The sequence below is a fragment of the Penicillium manginii genome, assembly GCF_028828005.1.
Source record: "Penicillium manginii strain IBT 31320 chromosome Unknown utg000005l:1.0-5665137.0:1.0-5668048.0, whole genome shotgun sequence".
Classification (NCBI taxonomy): Eukaryota; Fungi; Ascomycota; class Eurotiomycetes; order Eurotiales; family Aspergillaceae; genus Penicillium; species Penicillium manginii.
Window position 1 is genome coordinate 4,059,817 of NW_026643106.1, and position 19,354 is coordinate 4,079,170.

General features: G+C 50.2%; 7 protein-coding genes across 7 annotated transcripts; 3 read left to right on the plus strand and 4 right to left on the minus strand.

Moving 5' to 3' along the window:
• Positions 1–180: 180 nt before the first annotated feature.
• On the plus strand, positions 181–1,299 carry N7533_007850 (uncharacterized protein; the record flags this gene model as incomplete). Its single annotated transcript, XM_057104500.1, has 1 exon — positions 181–1,299. One exon carries the CDS (start codon positions 181–183, stop codon positions 1,297–1,299), a length of 1,119 nt encoding a protein of 372 aa, XP_056959457.1.
• Positions 1,300–2,445: 1,146 nt separating this feature from the next.
• On the plus strand, positions 2,446–4,125 carry N7533_007851 (Zn(2+) transporter ZRT3; the record flags this gene model as incomplete). Its single annotated transcript, XM_057104501.1, has 3 exons — positions 2,446–2,497; positions 2,548–2,678; positions 2,743–4,125. 3 exons carry the CDS (start codon positions 2,446–2,448, stop codon positions 4,123–4,125), a joined length of 1,566 nt encoding a protein of 521 aa, XP_056959458.1.
• A 482-nt stretch (positions 4,126–4,607) lies between these two features.
• On the minus strand, positions 4,608–10,159 carry N7533_007852 (uncharacterized protein; the record flags this gene model as incomplete). The annotated part of the gene is made up of 2 exons (XM_057104502.1): positions 4,608–9,655; positions 9,709–10,159. 2 exons carry the CDS (start codon positions 10,157–10,159, stop codon positions 4,608–4,610), a joined length of 5,499 nt encoding a protein of 1,832 aa, XP_056959459.1.
• Positions 10,160–10,343: 184 nt separating this feature from the next.
• Positions 10,344–12,527, minus strand: N7533_007853 (uncharacterized protein; the record flags this gene model as incomplete). The annotated part of the gene is made up of 1 exon (XM_057104503.1): positions 10,344–12,527. The coding sequence occupies one exon, from the start codon at positions 12,525–12,527 to the stop codon at positions 10,344–10,346; it is 2,184 nt and encodes a 727-aa protein (XP_056959460.1).
• A 2,094-nt stretch (positions 12,528–14,621) lies between these two features.
• On the plus strand, positions 14,622–15,579 carry N7533_007854 (uncharacterized protein; the record flags this gene model as incomplete). The annotated part of the gene is given in 2 exon segments (XM_057104504.1): positions 14,622–14,864; positions 14,881–15,579. The coding sequence occupies 2 exon segments, from the start codon at positions 14,622–14,624 to the stop codon at positions 15,577–15,579; spliced, it is 942 nt and encodes a 313-aa protein (XP_056959461.1).
• Positions 15,580–16,474: 895 nt separating this feature from the next.
• On the minus strand, positions 16,475–16,783 carry N7533_007855 (40S ribosomal protein eS30; the record flags this gene model as incomplete). The annotated part of the gene is made up of 2 exons (XM_057104505.1): positions 16,475–16,594; positions 16,724–16,783. 2 exons carry the CDS (start codon positions 16,781–16,783, stop codon positions 16,475–16,477), a joined length of 180 nt encoding a protein of 59 aa, XP_056959462.1.
• Positions 16,784–17,210: 427 nt separating this feature from the next.
• N7533_007856 (splicing regulator NSRP1-like domain-containing protein) lies at positions 17,211–18,584 on the minus strand (the record flags this gene model as incomplete). The annotated part of the gene is made up of 1 exon (XM_057104506.1): positions 17,211–18,584. One exon carries the CDS (start codon positions 18,582–18,584, stop codon positions 17,211–17,213), a length of 1,374 nt encoding a protein of 457 aa, XP_056959463.1.
• Between the last annotated feature and the right edge of the window lie 770 nt (positions 18,585–19,354).

Consider the following 19,354-nt stretch of genomic DNA (forward strand, 5'->3'; position numbering starts at 1 on the left):
CTAATGAGTTATCTATACTCTGTGGAAATAAAAAATAAGCTATAAACTAGCCTATTCCGAAGGTTCAACGCCACCGAGTTGATGACGTGATAGAGTAATTTGAAGTTTGGCTATATAGTTAGTGCCCCACCGCGGGGCGGAGCTAGATGATCTCTCGATTCCGGCCACATCGCGGTCCAAATGCATTTGCCTCCAACATTTCTACGACGCGATGTCTCAGATACATCGATTGATCGGAGTGTGCAGACCTGGAACTATGTATGCCAATCATTATGTATTTTTGGGATGTCCACTTTCTTCGGTATCCGTCTATATACCCGACTTTTCATTGTCCGAGCTTTTTGGAAGGAGGATTGGACATGCTTGCTAGCATGGTTCCTTGGTGTCTGCTACTCTGTTATTGCTCTCATCATGGGACATTACGGGGGAGGTTTGCATTACTCCGACGTTCCCGTTGAATACCATGTTCCATTTGAGAAGACAGTCTACGTGACAATGGTCATGTATGGACCAACCGCATATGTGACTAAGGTGTGTCTATTATGGATGATGACTCGTATCTTCAGTCCTGTCCGCAATATTGTCATTTTCATCTATATTTTCATGGTCCTTATGCTGGCCTACTACATCCCAGCCATCATCGTGAAGATCAGGATCTGCAATCCAATTTCGAAATTCTGGGACACGAATATTGACGGCACCTGCCTTAATGAGACATCGATTGTTCTAGCCGACTCCGTTGTCAGTGTGACAAGCGACTTTTTCATTCTTATTCTCCCGATACTGTTGACCATGCACCTGCAACTGTCAACCAAGAAAAAGATCAGAGTCGCGGGGATCCTAGGTGCAGGTGGATTTGCCGTTTTGGCCAGCATCATCCGCCTCGTGCTTATTGTCGTTACGGGACATCCAGAGGATATTACTCTTGACTTTATGAGGATAAATATGCTAGGCAATGCCGAAGTGTCCATCGGCGTTATCTGCACATGTTTACCTGCCCTTTTAACCCTCGTCAGACATATCGACCACGAACACCGGAGCAGCCAAGCAACTCACTCTTCTGAACTTAGATTGAACTCGATGAGCAGGAATAAAGCAGTTCATCGAGGCAGGACGGAGATGAGAATGCGGGACGCAGAGCCAGGCGAGGGCACCTGGATGAATGCAGCACAGGGAAACTCGAGAATCCGAACAACTATCCTGGGGGACACTAATGCCCCGGAAGATTTGGAGTTGCCACCCGATAGTACAAGCATTACCAGGACAGTTGATATCTCTACGTACTTAGAGACGCAATAATATTAGATAAAAAGAAATAAAATTACCGGAATGAACAGATGATAAATTTGGAAGTTGATTTTTTGGTTCATGATATGGGCTTATAGCTAAGGCGATTACATGTCGTAGGTTATTTCAAGCAGCTAATCTCATGCAAATTTGTCTCGGAGTGATCACCGACTGAGGAACATATAAAAGAACCACGAAGGAGATGTGTACGGAGTGTGAGAGTGTGGAAGAAGTGAATCCATTGCCATAGGAGAGAGAGACAGATGAGGAAGGAAGCTGCTAGTATAAATGGCAGATTTCGCAAAGTGAATGGATGTGATTACTACTAGAGATATACTATTTCCTAGCTGATACGAACCATTCGAAATCTACCCAGTGACTGCCAGAAGAAGGGATGGTTAACGGACACCGAGAATAATGATGATATGGCTATTGGAAGAGATGACCTCCAGGGCTGAAGCTATAATTGGAGTGGACTGAGTTCAATTTAGTATATGTGTGTCTAAGGCGTGAGGCCCATGCTCTCAGTAAGATCCTTGGGCTGGATATAATGTGAGCTTGCGGTTGGCTTAAAAATGTTAGACTATCTATTCAATTCCAGGATTCCCGTGATTAATCGAGTTAAATAGATGTTCAAGTTCTGAAGGGATTGAATAGCATAGCCTGAACGGCCCGTTACGGAAAATACATAGTACCTTTGTGGAATGGACCCTTCTTGCAGTCAGTCTTTGCGGTTGATACGGCATAAAAAATAGGAATATAATAGAAGAACCACAGATATTACCTCTCGGGACATTTCCCCCAATTATCAATTATCTCAGGGGCTATTTTCCCACGGGCTGGGCTAATTTGACTCGATAGCGCGAAAAGCGCGGGGGGTGGCTGCATGCAGTGCGGGCAACGAGGACCTTGAGAGTCGGCAATGTATTTACTCCAATCAGAATCATTATTCAGTAAAGGAATGGGGAAGAATGGCTGATCTGCTGAGTTTCCAAGGTTCCCATCTTCTCATCCAAATTATTTCATCCTCGTAGTATACTACAGAGTATACTCCCGCTATACTCTACCATAGAGTAGAGTGAAGTAGTTGACCGCCAAGCCTGACATCATCAACTTTCCCTCTTCTCTTCTTCTTCTTCTCTCCTCTTCATCCGCACCATGGCTTCCAACGACCTGCGGGGATGGGTCATGAGCGGTGTCTCGGGCATCGGTGAGTCTGACTCCTCTTTTCTTCCCATACATGCGACTGATTTCTTTCAGCTTGCGTCCTCGGATCGATTGTCATTTGCGCCGACTTGGTGGTGCGGCGGGTCAGTCACCACAAGAGCTTTCAAATCGCCAACAGCAATAATTTCCTGTCGGCCTCGTTATGTCTCAGTGCTGGTGTGATGGTTTGTAACCCTTTCTCGGGCATTATCCTTATCCAAGCGCATTCGCAGGGCTAACCACCACTAGCTCTTCACCTCTTTGTATAGCATGCTCCCCACTTCGAAGAATTACCTTACGCGTGCCGGCTTCTCCCCATCTTCCTCCGCCTACATCTTGATCGGTTTATTCCTCGGAGGTGTTATAATCATCCAATTTCTCTCCGGCTTCATTCATCGCTACATCCCATCGCATGTGGTGGGTTGCGCACATAGTCACGGTGGCGCGGAAGTCGATCCCGAACGCGGCGAGACCCATCTGGTCGGAGGCGACCACCATGACCACCACAATCACAACCACCACCACGACCATAATGCGAATGGCAATACCGAGCGGACACCCCTCTTGCGACCCGCCAATAGGGGTCATTCGTTCAAATCTACCCCGGCCGTCCTGCAGCGCACCCCGGTGGGATCGCACTCTGTAAAGCGGGAATCGCTACAGAGAATGCTTACCCGGCGGATCACGGCATTGGTGGGCGGCGTGAAGCCTCTGTGTGACGAGAATGGGCCATGCTACGGATTCTCCCAGACGTGCGGAGGTGAATGCACCAAGGTCTTTCCCCCGGAGACATGTCCGCCGTCCGGCGCCCCGAACGAAATCGCGCCGGCGTCGCTGGTGCCTCAGCACCAAAGCAACAGTGTACAGGTAGAGCCGGAATGCGCAAATGGAGCTGAATCGACCTCCGAACAATTCATCACCACCTCTGATACCGGATATTACGACGCAATTGCTTCTCAGCACCCGCTTTATCATACCGCTAGCTCTTGTTCCTCGTCGCCACCACATAAACCCCAGTCTGAACATACCATTCAGGTCGATGTAAACACTGATCATGATCATGATCATCATTCCGATACACACGACCACGCCGACCTAGATCTGGCCAAGGTTGCCGGTGACAGTACACACCACCATCACGTGCCACAAAATGCATTCTTATCCATCGGTCTCCAGACTGTCGTCGCGATTGCTCTCCACAAACTCCCCGAGGGCTTCATTACATACGCCACAAACCACGCCAGCCCGACCCTCGGTCTTACAGTATTCCTAGCTCTTTTCATTCACAACATCGTGGAGGGTTTTGCTATGGCTCTACCACTATACCTTGCTCTAAACTCTCGCTGGAAAGCCATCTTTTGGTCCAGCCTACTCGGCGGCATTAGCCAACCAGCCGGTGCCGGTCTCGCAGCCTTATGGATCTGGGGATCAGGACGCAGCAGCCATGACGCCCATGGCCCATCTTGGGGTGTTTATGGTGGAATGTTTGCTGCTACGGCCGGCGTCATGACATCTGTCGCATTGTCGCTTTTCACCGAGGGTTTAGGCTTGACACATCACCGAAGCATGGGTATTGGATTTGCCGTTGCTGGAATGGGACTTATGGGTGTCAGCTTTGCCTTGACAGCTTGAACGGCCTTGCTTGGATTGATGACACTCTTTTTTGCATATGACTTGGCGCTGCACATTGCATCAGAAATCATGAAAAAGACGGATGTGGCGTTGCTTTGGCTTTGTTTGGTTTGCTGGAGTCGCAGAAGTGCATACAGGACGACCTCTTATTTATTAGCATGATGTACAGGGTTCTGATCGTTGCTCTTGGACCAGGTACATGATCGTCAGGGTGGTGAGTTGCTGTTTATAGCTGTTGTCAAAAGTCCACTAAACGAATTATGATTATCATCAAAAGCCTCCCTCCAGAGCTTTCCAAATGTCATCGTAGAGAATAGTATTCGATGCACTACTGCGTATAGGAGTAATCTTCATGAAATAGTGGCATTAACTGAACTCAACTAGAGGAGAAATCACGACAATTTAGTCTCCAAACATATCTTAATTACAAATTCCAAACTCCATCACTCAAAAGGGTTGTAGGTATACCTCTATACCTCTCCTCACAAAGCCTGCACCGAAATCCTCCTCACATGCCCACTACCATTCATCAACCCAGCCCCACTAGACTCACGCAGATGATTATGATGCATCTCACTCATACGCTCATCTTCCAAATCCTCAACATCAATACTAAACCGCCTAGGCTTCTCCCAGACGCCAAACTGCTCACCACCATTCGCCTCCCCAACCCCGCGAATCTTCTCACCATCCAATCCAAACCGCTCAGTAACCTGCGCCACCAAATCCGCATGCGCAGAAGCCCGAGTCGACGTATGCGCACCGCCAAGACGTTCCTGCGCCCGCCGCATAAGCTCCATATGCTGCGTCGCCGTATCCGGCGCACGCGGGTGATCCTTAGCATCGACGTCGCTGAGCAAATCGTACAGCACGCCTTCGTGCAGCGTCGCGGCAGACTGGTGGTCGTTGGACGCGGTGTACAGTCCCGAGAGCAGTTTCGTCATTTCCAGCGTGACGGGGTCACAACTGCCCCAGACTTGACGCAGGTTGTAGCAGATATCACGGGCAAGCTGGATAGACTCGTCGATAGCGCCGCGGCAGAAGCGCGTTTCGACGAGGCGGCGGCCAATCCAGACAACGACGTCCGGGGTCCAGGTTCGTTGGACGATGCGCGATGTCCAGAGCTGGGAGAGGATGGCTTCGAGGTCGTCGAACATTTCGTACTCGCCCAGGAGGGTGATTATATCGTTTAGCTGGGTGAATGGGAGGTCGACAATCTCGATGCCGAGTGATTTTGACGCGGCCATCAGCTCTTGGAGGAGGAGCTTTGATTTTACGGACATTTCGTTGTACATGGTTGTGTTCTGGCAGCGGGTGGCCTTGTGGCCGCTCAGATAGAGGCAGAGCTGTGTTGCTGTCAGGATACTCTCGTAGCTGTTTAGACCGTCCGTGAGATGGAGGAATGAGTGCAGGACGCCCGTGACGTCGCTTGCGTCTTGGAAATGAGACTCGTTGCAAAGGTCTCGGACCAGGCTGGTCGTTGTTGTGAGAATGTTCATGCTGTAGTTCTCGCTGTGGACTTCACGAAGACAGATGCCATAGAACTGCTGCACGATACTTCTGTCCGCGATACTGGTAGCTGAAAGCGTGGCACAGAAGTACTCGTACAATTTACTATTGGTCTCCTTCGCCGCACGAGTACGATTCTGCTGCATCTGCAGCCGAGCCAGACGGTCTCCGGAAACGAGCGTCGGGACGAAGTCGTGTCCGGACAGGTTCTTCGAAAAGGACTGTTGGGTCTGCATCTCGCGGGTCATTTCGCTCATGATTTGCGAGTAGCTGGCGCGGCGGCCGAATGCTTCTTCGAATGCTGCTACGAAGACTGCGTCGCGACGGTCACCCAGGGCCATGGCGTTTGTTTCGGATCCGTAGACGACGCGGTGGCGCAGTTCGTCTAGGACGTTGTTGCCGCCATCAATGAAGCCGCATTCCAGGTAGATTGCGGCGATCTTGCGGGCCCAATCGGCCATCATGTCGGTTTCGCCGCCGGCGTGGAGGACGTCTGTCACGTATGTGTGGAGAAGGGCGTTGCCCTGTTGCACGGAGGTAGGCGTTCCCTGGCGCGAGTGAGCTAGAGCAAGCTCGCGGAGCCAGGAGAGAGTGGTTGTTGAGAAGAATCCCTGGGTCTTCTTCGCAAGTTGATACTCTTCGGTATACAAGGAGCGGGCTTCGCTTGTAGAATCACGCTTGCGAACGAATAACTGAGCCAGCTTGTGCTTCAGTGTGATGGGCAGAGGCTGTGTCATTTGATCAAGACCCTTTGCAGATTGCGAAGTCGGAACCCATTCGCTGGTCTGTAGGGGCTTTTTGTACAGCGAGATAGCTTCGTCTATGTATGAGTCGTTGGACTCGCATAGTTCGGCGAAGAGCAGGGTTGCACTGAGAGTCTTTTGATGCGTGGGTCCGTAGGCGGTTTCACAGGTCGTCACGTACTCAGATGCCACCTTGTACTGCTCGGAGAAGGAGTCGGTACTCTTCGTGCGTGCTGTCAGAATAGTCATATAGCCCAGGTATGTCTTTTCGATCAATTTCTCGGTCTGCATCCTGTCGTAGGCGGTCATTTGTTCATGTATGACAAGGGTAGGCCAGACGTGGCGGTAGACATCAAGAGCAGACTCCCACTGTAACTCTTTCTCGTACAAGACAATGAGAGCAAGTGCTGCTTCCATTCCTTCTGGGGCAATGGTACTGCCACGAAGACTTGAATTGTAGATGCGCTGGTAGGTACTCTTGGCTTCATGGTTCATCTCCAGACGGTTCGCCAAGGCAGCTTCCAGGTATAGATTCTCGATGGTATGCTTGTGGGTTTCACCCAGACGACTGGTGAGGAAATTGCTAACTGAATGAAGCAGGGTCAATGCCTTGGTGAACTGGAAGGTCGTCTCGTAGAATTCAACAACAGCCTTGGCCACGGCCAGAACCGAAGGCACGGGAACTCTTTCAGAGGCAACGAGCGATCCAAAAGCATTATCGTACACGATAGTGGCTTGGTCCAGATGAAGTCTGCGGAAATGGCTGTATGCCAGGACCAAGGCCAGATCAGCCACGGGAGGTGCCAGCTCAGTCGTGAACTGCTTGTGGGATCCGGCCTGCTCGACGGTAGGCCATACGTGCTGCAGGACGGCCTTTGAGCAATCACTAGCCTCGGACCAGTCCTCTTCACGCACATAGATACTCGAGAGGTTGTGGCAGAGAATGAGGGTGGAGACGGAGAGATTGCTGGGTGACGAGGTAATAGAATCCAACAGTTCCACCATCAGCTTGCGGTCACGACCAGATAGAGGAGTGCTGTCTTCGATAGATACGGCATTTGCCATTTCCTCGGCCAGCGACATAGCAAGTTCGACGGCCTCGGGAGAATACTCCTGATTGCTTTCCTTGTAATAATTCCACATCAGGATAGACAAAGACTGATCCAAACTGTACATGTGCATTTCGCGGGTCTCGGCGCGAAGCAACTGCACGCGCTTCAGCATCTCCTTGGAGTGAATACCAGTGACCTCTAGATCAGCGACCAATTCACGAATAATGACCTCAGCCTCATCATTGCGGCCTTGGCGACGCAGGAATTGGTAGTAGACGAGAGCGACATTGGCCTTCTTGTCCATCATATCGACAGAATCGATGTCACGGGAGTTGAGACCAGCCCAAAGATTTGACAAAATCTCTTGGGCCTGTGCCTTCTCACCCTGTGACTCGTAGAGCTGAGCCATATACAGAGCGTACTTGATGCGGCGTTCATCGGTTATGTCCATGGTACGAACCACATTGTCGTACTTGGTACGTGCGATTTCGCGACTCATTTCGTCACTTCCAGTGCTCGAGAACTGAGCAGTGAGGAAGTCCGCAGTCTCATACGACTGTCTGGAGCTAGAACCATACTTTTGGAGGATCTGCTGGTAGAACTGCCGGGAGATCAGAAGAGCAGCGTGATTGTCGCCGCGCGTCTTGTATATATCAACAATCATTCCGAGGTACTTCAGTCGCTGGTTAAATTCAACGCCAGTGATCTCCGTGTCGGTCAGAATTAGGTACTTCATGATATCCTCCTGCTGGGTAGTCATAGTTCCGCTCTCGGTAAATGACTGTGTCATCATCTCAGCACAGGCCAAAGTGATGCTGTCAGATTGTCCCAGAAGCTCTTGGCTGAGTCTCCAGGCATCATAACAGTGTTCTTCTGCGTGGCTAGCATGTGCCAACTTGGAAACACGAGCGCTAAGTAGCAGACTCTGTAGGAGTGCCATCGACTTATCACCCAGAACCAGGCGTCGAATATCGGTCGAGAGACGATATAATTCAAGAACACTGGACCGAGTGAACTGCGACTCCTTGCACGTAAGCTCGAGACGAGCAAATAGTACAGTCACTGGAAGAAGCCTCTTGAAGTTGGCAGTGAATTGGAATTCGCCAGCGTCTGTGACTAGAGGTGACGACAGAAGATGCGACAGCCAATAACGTCCAGTGTACTCCAGTACGGCGTACTTGTCGAACAAACGGTTTCGCTCATCCATGCTCAACTTGTCCATTGAGATTTCGCTCTCTTCACGTACACTCAACTGGACCCAAGCAAGACACCTGGTCAGGAGATCATGATGGGCCTCCTTGAGGCTAAGCGGCGACTTGGCACCAGCAGATCTGGCCTGCTTGATTACATGGTCGCGAATACACGTATGAGCAAAAGAGACAACACCATCGCGAGTCATCACGAGAGGTCTAAGGGCGGCAGACCATCCAGAGTCGGCATGGGAAGTATGCGACACGAAGCTTGGTCCCTTTGCATCGACAGCCATGAGCTGTTCGATTTCCTCTACCAGTAACGGTCTCTCAGCAGCTGCAAGCCAGGCCATGATAGACTTTGTCTCAATCTGACTCAGGTCTAGACTCTTCATGTGGAAGTCTAGCAGCTCTGGCATAGTCCGAGGTAAACTTTGGATGGAGGAAAGTGCCTGTGTCGGACCTCTCTGCTGTCTAGCATGAGCAACTGCCATTTCAGCCCAGCTGAAGGATCCCTGGGAGCGGGCGACAATGGCCGATACAGCAGACTTAAGCTGGCTGTTCTTCGAGTCTTCGAAATGGGAGCCAGATGAGAGCATTTTATGGACGTATGCCGACAGGTCAGTCTGAGTCTGGGCGCTCTGGATCGTGAACTGGCCAATGTTTCTAGTACTGAGCTGAGAGCTGAGAGGACGAGTGAAGACGATCATCTTTGAACCGGCATTCTGCTCGGACAGAACGACTGTAAACTTCTCCAGGAAAGCAATGGCATCGGAATCGCCGCCTTTAATCTGGTCGAGACCGTCCACGACAAACATGTACTGGATATTTGAAGCCAGTCCAGCGCGAATTCCCTTCCAGAGACTGTCTTCAACCTCCAACTCGGTAGCGCCATCCATGGCAGATTGGGCAGCACGGGCGACCTGGACAAGAATAGCTTCCTGTGTATGCTTGTCACTGACACAGTGATCTAGCATTTGATGCAGAACACCCTTGAGAATTCGCAGAGGGAGCGTCGCGACCGGGATATCAGCACCTGGATGAGAGTTTAGTAAGTAAATTAGACGATCTGTACTAGAAAAAACTCACGAATAGTGTAGGGAATGACATTCCAACTATCATGTTCGGCCGATTCCTGCAAGCGCTCCACAGTCCACTGTGCCATTGCACTCTTTCCAGCTCCAGGGCCGCCAGCCATGAGCATAACCGGAGAATTTCCAACCGTGAAGTCGTAAAGGGCATTGTTGAACCATTCAAAAGAGCCCTCGACCAAGGTATGGCTGCGAGAGTCAAGGATGAACTGTAGAGGACGATCCTGTACTCCCAGGAATTGTCTAAGACTTCCCAGCTCCGCGCTCGAGTAGATTAACGAGCTGTTCCTGACCACCTTGGAGGTAGCAGACTCGACAATGGCGTTCCAGTGGGTAGAGTAGCGTCTGGCGTAGATCACAAAACCAGAATCCACATTGTGACTGGTGACATGCTCAGACTCCTTGCTCTTGAACCCTTCAATACAGCTGGACGAGGTCGTACAGACCATCTCGAGGAGATCTGCAAACACGGCGGCCGCCTCTGGCTGAAGCTCAGGAGATGACTTGTAAGCAGTTTCATACTGAAGCAGCAGGTGAATGCCAACAGCCACACGACCGTATCTGCCAAAGACACTCTCAAAGAGATCGGTGTTGTCAATATCGGACTATTCTCATAGTTAGCATCCACACCCTTCAACTTCCACTGAATGAAGAATATCTCACCTCCAGAAGCAAAACCAGGAAGCCCCATATCATTTTTGCCGCATCGTTGGCGCCAGGTGCAAAGGCTCCCACAGATTCGCGGAGAGCATCAACCGCGTAAGCAAGGCGAGAAGCCCATCTTAGACTGCAATCCAGTCTGCTTCCGTCACGTGGCATCCAGCGCAGACGTTCTTCAGCCACGGAATCGAAGAAAGCATCAACAGAGGGACCACGTTGGGTGATCTCTTTTGCGGAAAGGCCTAGCTGAGTCTTGCATTTCTGAGTCACAGAATGGACCTTCTCTTGCAAGACGGTCACCCGGTAGCCACTTCCACTCAGGTTCTGCACAACACGGGTAGAGGAGACACCAGCGGTCGAACTGGTGGCTTCTTCGCCCCTGATGCCTCCTTGGTTCATGCCCTTTTGGTCTGTACCCTGCTTGAGACCAGTTCCAAGAGCTCCAGCACCGGCAACGCCAGTAGCACCGGCAGCAAGTCCAGCACCGGCACCTCGGGCTCCAGGAATTCCAGGAGTTCCAGATTCAGAAGCAGATCCAGACATTGCGGCCATTCCTCCCATGGTGATCCCACCCTTTTTTGAAAGATTCTGGCTCATTTGGCTGGTTGTCATATCGCCGGATGTACCCTGGCCCAAGGCTCCCTTTCCCTTGTTGATACCCTTGCCTGCGGCAACTGCCCCGATGCCACCCTGGTGATACTGCTTGGAGGCCTGTGGGTTCTTTCCTGCGGTCATTCCTTTGGCCATGTCGGTCTTCTTAGCCGAGGTAGAGGACTTTCCTGCAAGGCCCTGACCCATCCCCTTGGCAGCAGTCTTACCAGCGGCTCCATCACTGAAGACATCGTCACTGATACCTGACATGGTGTTGAACTCGTCGCTGATAGAGTCACCACCACCACCAAAGGTTCCACCTGCACTATCTCCGTGTGCAGCGAGTCCAGCTGCGCCCATTCCAGCTGCAGCTGCCCCTCCGGCTTTGGCTTGATTGGACTTGCTCTGGTCAGAGGCCGATTTCTTTCTCTGGCTGACGCCTCCCAAGGTCTGGTTGAACTTCTCTTTTGCTTGGCCCAGTAGCCCACGTCCGGGAGAAGATTTGTCTTTTTCCTTACTTGCATGCCCCATCTTGGCGGCATCATCTTCCATATAGCCATATTGACCTTCGGGTTTGTTGCTCATCGTTTTCTGGGTAGGGCTGATTCCTCCGGCTTCCTTTGCGTCGAAGGTGTCGCTAGCTGGGTCAAGAACGCTCGCTTCTTTACTCAAGCTTTGTCGCTGATTTTGTTCCATACCTTGGGTACTTGTCTGGGACAAGGTCTGGTTGGTCTGATTGACAGTGTTGCTCATGGTGGTACTTTCTTTGGTTTGGTTCAAATTTTGCTGGCCCGGTCCAGATTGGTCCTGAGCCCAAGCAATTCCACCTGGCGATTTGCCAGCACCCTGGCTGGGTTTTTGAGTTTGTTTTTGGCTGTTTTTCATTTTTTCCTGGCTTAATCCTCCTTTGGCGCTGCTTCCAGCACCTCTGGTAGTAGCATTTCCTGTTTGTCTCTGGTCTCCAGGGCCTGGGAAGATAGGACCTCTTCGAATATCGTCGTTCGGCTCCGGTGGTCCTACTGAAACACTGCCAAACATTCGGCGACCGGTCTTTTCAGCACTTGCTGGGCTTAGATTGTCCTTGTTCAACCCGGTACTACCGATAGCACCGGCAGCATCTCCTCCACTAACGGCTTCTTTGGTGCCTTCTCCCTTTCCTGCGAGACCTTTGACAGTGTTGAAGTTTCCTTGCGTGGTTTCATCCTTGACTTGTCCTCCTTTGTCGAGAGCCTGCTGACCCATGCCACTCTGGCCAGAGCCCTGTTTGACTTGTTCCCCCTTATCGAGAGTCTGCTGACCAGTGCTACCCTGACCAGTGCCCTGCATGTAATGTTCGCCTTTATCCACAGCTTGCTGGCCAATGTCACTCTGGCCAGTGCTTTGGTTGATTTGTTCGCCCTTATCGAGAGCCTGTTGACCAGTGCCACTCTGATCAGTGCTCCCTTTGCTTGTAGTGTCTTTCGAGCTACCGCCAATGGACATGCGTTTGCTCAAACTCCGGGCAACACGAAGGCCAATGTTCTCTCCGTGTTTCTGAGCTTCGGCCTGAATTTGTTGGGATGCCATGATGGTGTTATTGGTTGTTTGGTATTAAAAACAGAAATAGAGTAAAAATAAGATACGTTCGTTGTCGTAAAAATTAAAAATAGAGAATAGTTATCGTATATTCGTTGAGTTGAGTTCAGTTGTCATGAGTATAGTAGATGAGGAGGAAACGCAGATTAACCAGATCCAAGCAGTCTTAATAGCTAACTGAGCTACCCCTCACAATTGCATCATGGGCTCGTCTCGGGGAAGCCGAAATATGCCTATGTAATTCCATAGGTCAATTGAAGCGATTGAGGGGGAATATTTGTGGAACTTCGGCTTCATCCATTCGGGAGTGAACCACGCCTTGATTCGAAGCTGTTCCCAAGGACCGCAAGCGGATGGATGAATCAATATTGGACGGTGATTTAGTCGGTACCAGGAGGGGAATTGAAGTCGATGATGCTTGAGGGCAGGCAAGGCATGGATGGCATCGAGGGGATTAGTGGGTCTTACGGCCAGGTGATGTCCTTGTATACAGATTAGCTTTCGGATTTCGTCACAGTGTTTTTACTGCTGTTGCCTTTTAAAAAGCAATTTAAAAGTAGAAAATGTCTGTTTGAGAATTTTCAATCGGCAAGCCGATTGAAGAACTTATACTTATTCCAATTATACGTATCAATGGGTAGCATAAATCGATTAGCTGCATTTTCCTGCCCTTACTGCAGTCCTCTCCCTACAAAAACCTTCAAATGGAAGTGTCGATGACGAAAGTGGAATGACCGTTAAATTCTATGTGCTATGGAGTTTAATTAGAAACAATGGCACGCGAAACATGAGAATGAACGATTCTAGATCCGCGATTCACAATTGGCGGGCCGTGACGTAAAGACTCCTTCTCCCCACAATGCGAGGCAGATGTTTGGCGAGTAGGTCACCTCTCACTGGGCCATCAGCTGTTAGTCATTCTGGGGATTTATTTCCCCATTAACCATATCTCATTGAAATGAACCAACAGATTCTATCCGAGCTACATTTGAACCCATGGTTGCTACAGCAGTGAGCTCATTTCCCCAGTTTTTCAGAAGGACATCGCTTTCTATCCGACGGTCCCGACCGCTTTATGAGATCATGTCCTCTTCTTTCACAAGCTGAAGGTCTCTCGGAGCTACGCGGGCACATCCGTGGGACCAATGGGCAATGTCGCTGTTTATGTCATGACATTCCCCAGCAGAAAGAATGCTAAAACCACGCGAATGTCGGGTAGAAGCGGTTTGTGCCTTTGTCCTGTCGAGATAACATGAGATCTACACGGAAACCGGAAGAACATACATTATCTCAATCGCCTTTCCGTCGCATGATTCATATCCGTGGCTCCTATTTTCGGTAATTTCGGGGTTGGCTAAGAAATTATTTCAGCCAAAAACCGGATATGAGGAGATCTCAAGAAATGCAAATAAAAGGTTCATAGAACAAGCCAAGGCTCATATTGAAAATGACTCAAGTTGACCTGTTACTTTAGCCGATCTTGCTTCAGTTGAAGATAATGTTGTTTTTTCTATCTCATCTTAATAGATTATATTAGCATTGGATTTATTTAAATCGATATACAAGGCCGTCCTCGTTCTACAACATCCACTCCCTCCTTCATACTCCGGGGCCGCCCCATCGCCAAGCCCAAGTCCGCCCCGATGCCATCCCAATACGAGGCTCCAAAAATAGCACCCTTCACCTAAAAAGGTAGCATCTCGCGTGAGAAGCCTGCTAAGTCTAAATAAACTTCTCACTAGGTCGCATCTAACAGGAACAGGCCCGAAAGAGAGGTGATAATCATCGTATAGAACATATTTCTCTTGAAGCAGCTATAACAGATACGAGTTCGGGCGGGATCATCTTTCCTTTCGTACTAGTAACAAAGCCAGTAATTATATTTAGCAATTTATACTACCTAGGTACCTATCTAGGTACCTACCTAGGTAGATACAAAGACGGCATCGTTTGATCTAGGAAAGAGTATATTAACCACAGTGGGAGACATCTTTCGTCCCATCTCCTCCTCAACTCGAACTCTTCAGGAATTTCCCTCTCTCTACCATCAATCGAGCCAATCAGCCAGCAATCGGCATACAAAACATGTTATTCAAACAAACCCTCCTATCCCTCTCTCTCGCACTCTCCACAGCAACAGCCTACCACCTCGCCGTCGTCGACCAAAACACCAAAACAATCCGAGTCTTCCCCCGCGACTCCGCAAAATGGAACAAAGACGCCATATACTGGTCCTTCACCGCAGACGAAGACCTAGCCTGGCTCAAAGGCAACCACTGGGCCGATCTAGATGACGTGAAGATCCGCAAGACCGCCGACCGAGGCCTTGTAGCCCTAGTCGCAGCCTCGGGGGGGCAAAGTCGGAATGGTCGATATCATAGCCGGGCACGAAAGTGCCGACCTGGACGATGTAGTCTGGCAAGCAACGCCGGGCGACAATCCGCATTCACTTGAGCGAATCCCGTACCTGGGTGCATTTGTGGCGTCCAGCTCCACGCCCGGTAAATTGACCCTGTATGTGCCAACCGATGCGTCGGATGTGAATGATCTGAGCAAGATCAAGAAGAGTCATGAGTATGAGATCCCCAAGGCGCATGGGGTTTTGTGGCACAGTGGCAAGCTTTGGGCGACTGGCGAAGACTATCTCTATAAGTTTGATGTTGTGGGGAAGGGGAAGAGTATCAAGTTGGTTATGGATGGGGAGAAGATACCCTTGCCGAAGGTTTCTGGTCGTGCGAGTAATGGCCATGATTTATCGGCTAGTTATAAGGATTCGGATGTTTTGTTAGTTACGCATACTGCTGCGGCGTATACTTACAACGTCAAGACTGGGAAGTTCAAGACTCTGATGAAGGTTGATAAACTTAAGTCTCTTGTGCAGCATTCTTCGGGTGAATATGCCTGGGTCAGGGGGGAGAAGCATGAGATGGGTCAGTATGTGTCTTTCAGTAATGAGAAGGACCCGGAAACTGTGATTGATAAGAGGGGATGGGGTGATGCGGAGTTCTACAAGGCGAAGATCTTTGATCCTGACTATGAGTGAGAGGGGTACTAAGTTGGGCGGCGGGGGAATAGATGTGTGTATGTTGAGATCAACTTTATTCGAGTTAACATATCACCTAATCATCAAGACACTCCTCGGTAGACTTCAGTGATGGACTCTTCGGTGATTTTCAACTCGTAGATAGTGTTGATAGTCGAGTGTCAAGATGCGCGGAATGGGGTCCTTGATGACCACACCATGATAAGCGTAGTGAATCGTTGAAAAGGTGCAAGACAGTCTACAAAGCCCAACAATCATGACCGGTCTCCGAACCCTGAAATAAGATCCAAGAAAGCTCCCGTCAAACTCCAGGGTTGACCGGCCCAAATACTATCGTACGCAACACAAAGATCTCTCTTCGGGATTGGAAAAGCAATTCATGGAATAGCCTATGTACCACTCAAAAGCGACTATCCGGGACTCGGCGCGCGACCGGCCCAAAAGTAAAGTTCCAACCCTGCATCAGCCAGCATGTGGCGATGCATCCATATCCATATCCATTTTCCCCTCAAAAGAACCGATTGCCGAAAATTTCAAAGGTAAACGCGAAGCATGATATCATCCGTACAAATAGCCAGCCGTGGCTGGTAAAAGCCTTCGTTCGATTGCAGCCGTGTCGGTGCCGAGATGTTCTGGCGAATTTTGGTGTTTTTTTTCCGTCATCGTAGATTCAACCGGTCCGTTCACGACTCAAGGGTTTTCTTTAACGTTGTTGGGCAATCTATTGGCCGGGTTGGGGTTCATCTGTGGGTTACCTAGTCAGCCTTCTTGTTCCTTCTCGAGTCGTCTTGTGTGGGGTGGTAGTGATTCGATATCGACTTCGATATCGAAATCACTTGTGCATTTGGCGTCGCATATTTGTGTTTGTGGGCTGTGAATTGTGGGATGGATGGATTCAGTCGGGATGTACCTTGCGCTTGCCACCGGTCATGACGACGTTGACGAAACGGCGGGTGTACAGGACACGCTTGTAGGCGCGACCCTTGGGGCTCTTCTTCTTCTCCTGGGGCTCAACCTGTATGCGGAAGATCAGTTAGGATGGCGGTTCTTTCGATTCTCTCGATGGACATGACGCCTCCGTATAACGCCACCAAAGGGCTTCATGGAGGCACAAGTTCATAGGTTCAACGGGGGGGACACTTGCCTTAGGAGTGGCGGCCTTGACCTTACCGGCACGAGCGAGAGATCCGTGAACCTTACCCATGTTGGATGACTGTTGATGGAATAACGGTGGTTGTTGGAAGGGCGATGAAGTTCAAGACGGACGCGGACGGCGATAGGGTTGCGAATTTGCGAAGTGCGACTGTGTGGGGCGGCTTAGCGAGGCCGTCAGCAAGATGGTCAGGTGATCGGTCAGCGAGTAGGTGAGTCAGCGTGAGTCAAGTCACATGAGTTGAAAACTGGCGGGGTCCGCTTTAGGTAGTCCCGTGATCTTAGTCATCACATCCCTCTCATTGAACGCTAGTCTCGATTAGGAAGGATATAGATAGGATTCTATAGATGCAGATACCTTAAGGATAGATGTGACTCAAGCTTACTGGATGGTGTGCTCTAATATTGATATACTTGGATGGTCTAGACCTATCGTCCTGCTATGATACACAAACGCCATAATGTGACAAAAGTTGGCCTCACTTCGCATCCCCCTTCTCTTTCGCCGCCGCCTCTTCCCTTTCCCTCTTTCTGGCCAGGTATCGCTCCTTCGCACTCGAAACTTCTCCAGCCGTCTTGGCACTGCGATTCTTCTCGGCAATCTCCCGCTGCTTCGCAGCTTCCGCTTCTTCTTCCTTCCGTGCACGTTCCTCCAGTTGGGAGGCAACCATCTCGGTCTGGCGAGCACGCTGTCCAGCCCGACCCTGAGCTCCAAAGTTGGCCCCCGGTCGTCCAGCAGGTCGCGCTGCCGCTTTGGGGGCCGCAGAAGCTGCAGTCTTAGGCTTTGGTGCCACGTTCAATCCGGCAGTAAGCAACTGACGTTTATCAACCACTTGGCCCTCGTCATTGACAACAACACGACCTCCCTTCTCATTAAGCTCCGCCGCCTTCTGAGCTTCCGTCTTATCATCACCCTCCTTTGTTGAGTCCTCAGTCGTCTCGCCAGCCTTAGCCCGGCTGGCTGCTTCTTCAGCAGCCTTGACGACTTCCTGATGTCGCTCCTCTCCACGAGACAATACATCCCGGTAAAACCCAACCATACCTGCACCACCATTTTTCCTCCTCCGCTCTTCCTCCTCCTTCTCTCTCTTTTCTTCCTCCTCCTCCATTTTCCGCAACTCCTCTTGCTGCTTCTTATACGCGCCCGTAACAAAGCTCTCCTTATCCGCAAACTCGTCACCCTCCGCCTCACGCTCCTTGGCAAGCTGGCGATCCCGCGCACGCGTCTGATCGCGTTTGCGGATCTCCGCACTGCGCAACAGATTCGTCATGTACTTTGGAACTTCGTTCTCTTCAGCGGATGTTTTAGATTTCTCGGGCTTGGCGTGTAGACTATCGTATACGGCATCGTAGGAATAGATAGATGGATCAAGCTCTTCAGCCTCCTTCGCGTGTTTCTTGCTGCTGTGTAGTGCGGAGAGATTGGTAAATTGCTGTCCAGAAGCGGGCACTCCTGGCTTCGAGTTCGTCTTCGATTGGTTCAGGCCCAAGTGCATTTCAGCTTGTTGTGCTTTCTCTTTCTCCTCGTCTTCGTCTTCGTCGTCGGCGAAAATTGAACTCTTATTCAATGGCTTGATGCCTGGTTTCCCTGATCCGAGTCCTAATTGCATCTTTCTTTTCGGTGGCGGGCCGGCGGCTGACGAGGATGGCGGTTTAGAGGGTTTGGAGGGTTTTGGAGCGGGCGCGTCTAGGCCGCCGAGGGTTGAAACTTCTTCTGTGCCGTCATTGTTGGTTGCTTCGTCTCCTGAATCGTCGTCGAATATGTTCTTGCGCTTCTGTCCGAAGGCATTTCCTGGCTTTGGGCCTGGTTTCTTGTTGGGGAGATTGAGGCCGGTCGAAAACTGCGGCGCCATGGTTTGTGTCTAGATGATCGCGCTGATCTGATATTATTTTGTGTAGTTGGACAGATGTTAGAGTAAAAGGTGAGAATAGAAAGCGGTGCCCGCGATTGAGTGAATTCAAGTTGTGACGTCCTAGGGTCTTGGGCAAAAAGCTGCGATGCGATAGCGCCGATAAGGCAGTGTCGTCATGTGATGTGCGCTTGGCTGGGCTTGGTTTGCGGGGAACTGCCGTGCTGCCTCAACCAATCGGGGTGGATCTTGAAGGTTTTGGAGGTAGATTGTTCTAACAAAACTGAAGTTGACATTTATATTAGACGAAATATTCCCAGTTTTAAAATAACTCAAGTTCCTAAGTTGACTACCTAAGGTAGCCCACTTGACTGCGGTTCTGAGTCGGAGACTCCCGAGGGCACTGTTCCAATTTGGCAAGTTTTTGCCTGTCCGCTGGATGGAGAACATAGTATATATAGGTACTATGCTGCTAGCTTGCGAGGGAGCTGTCCTGATTCCAACGTTGAATTTGAAGTTTTCCCTGTATACCTGGGTACTCGCCCATAACTTGACTGATATTATTTCATACAAGTCTATATACTCCAATTCAAATACTATAATAACCTCAATCAAAAGCAGTCCTCCAAAATTCATAAATGTTCTACTCCTCAGCTCCCCGCCTGAGCTTGTGTCCCTATCATCACGTGTCAAACACCTCCATCCCATCAAGCTCCACCCCTCCCGTAATGACCTTCAAGTCCTCGAAGTTCCAGCCAAACAAACTCCAAACA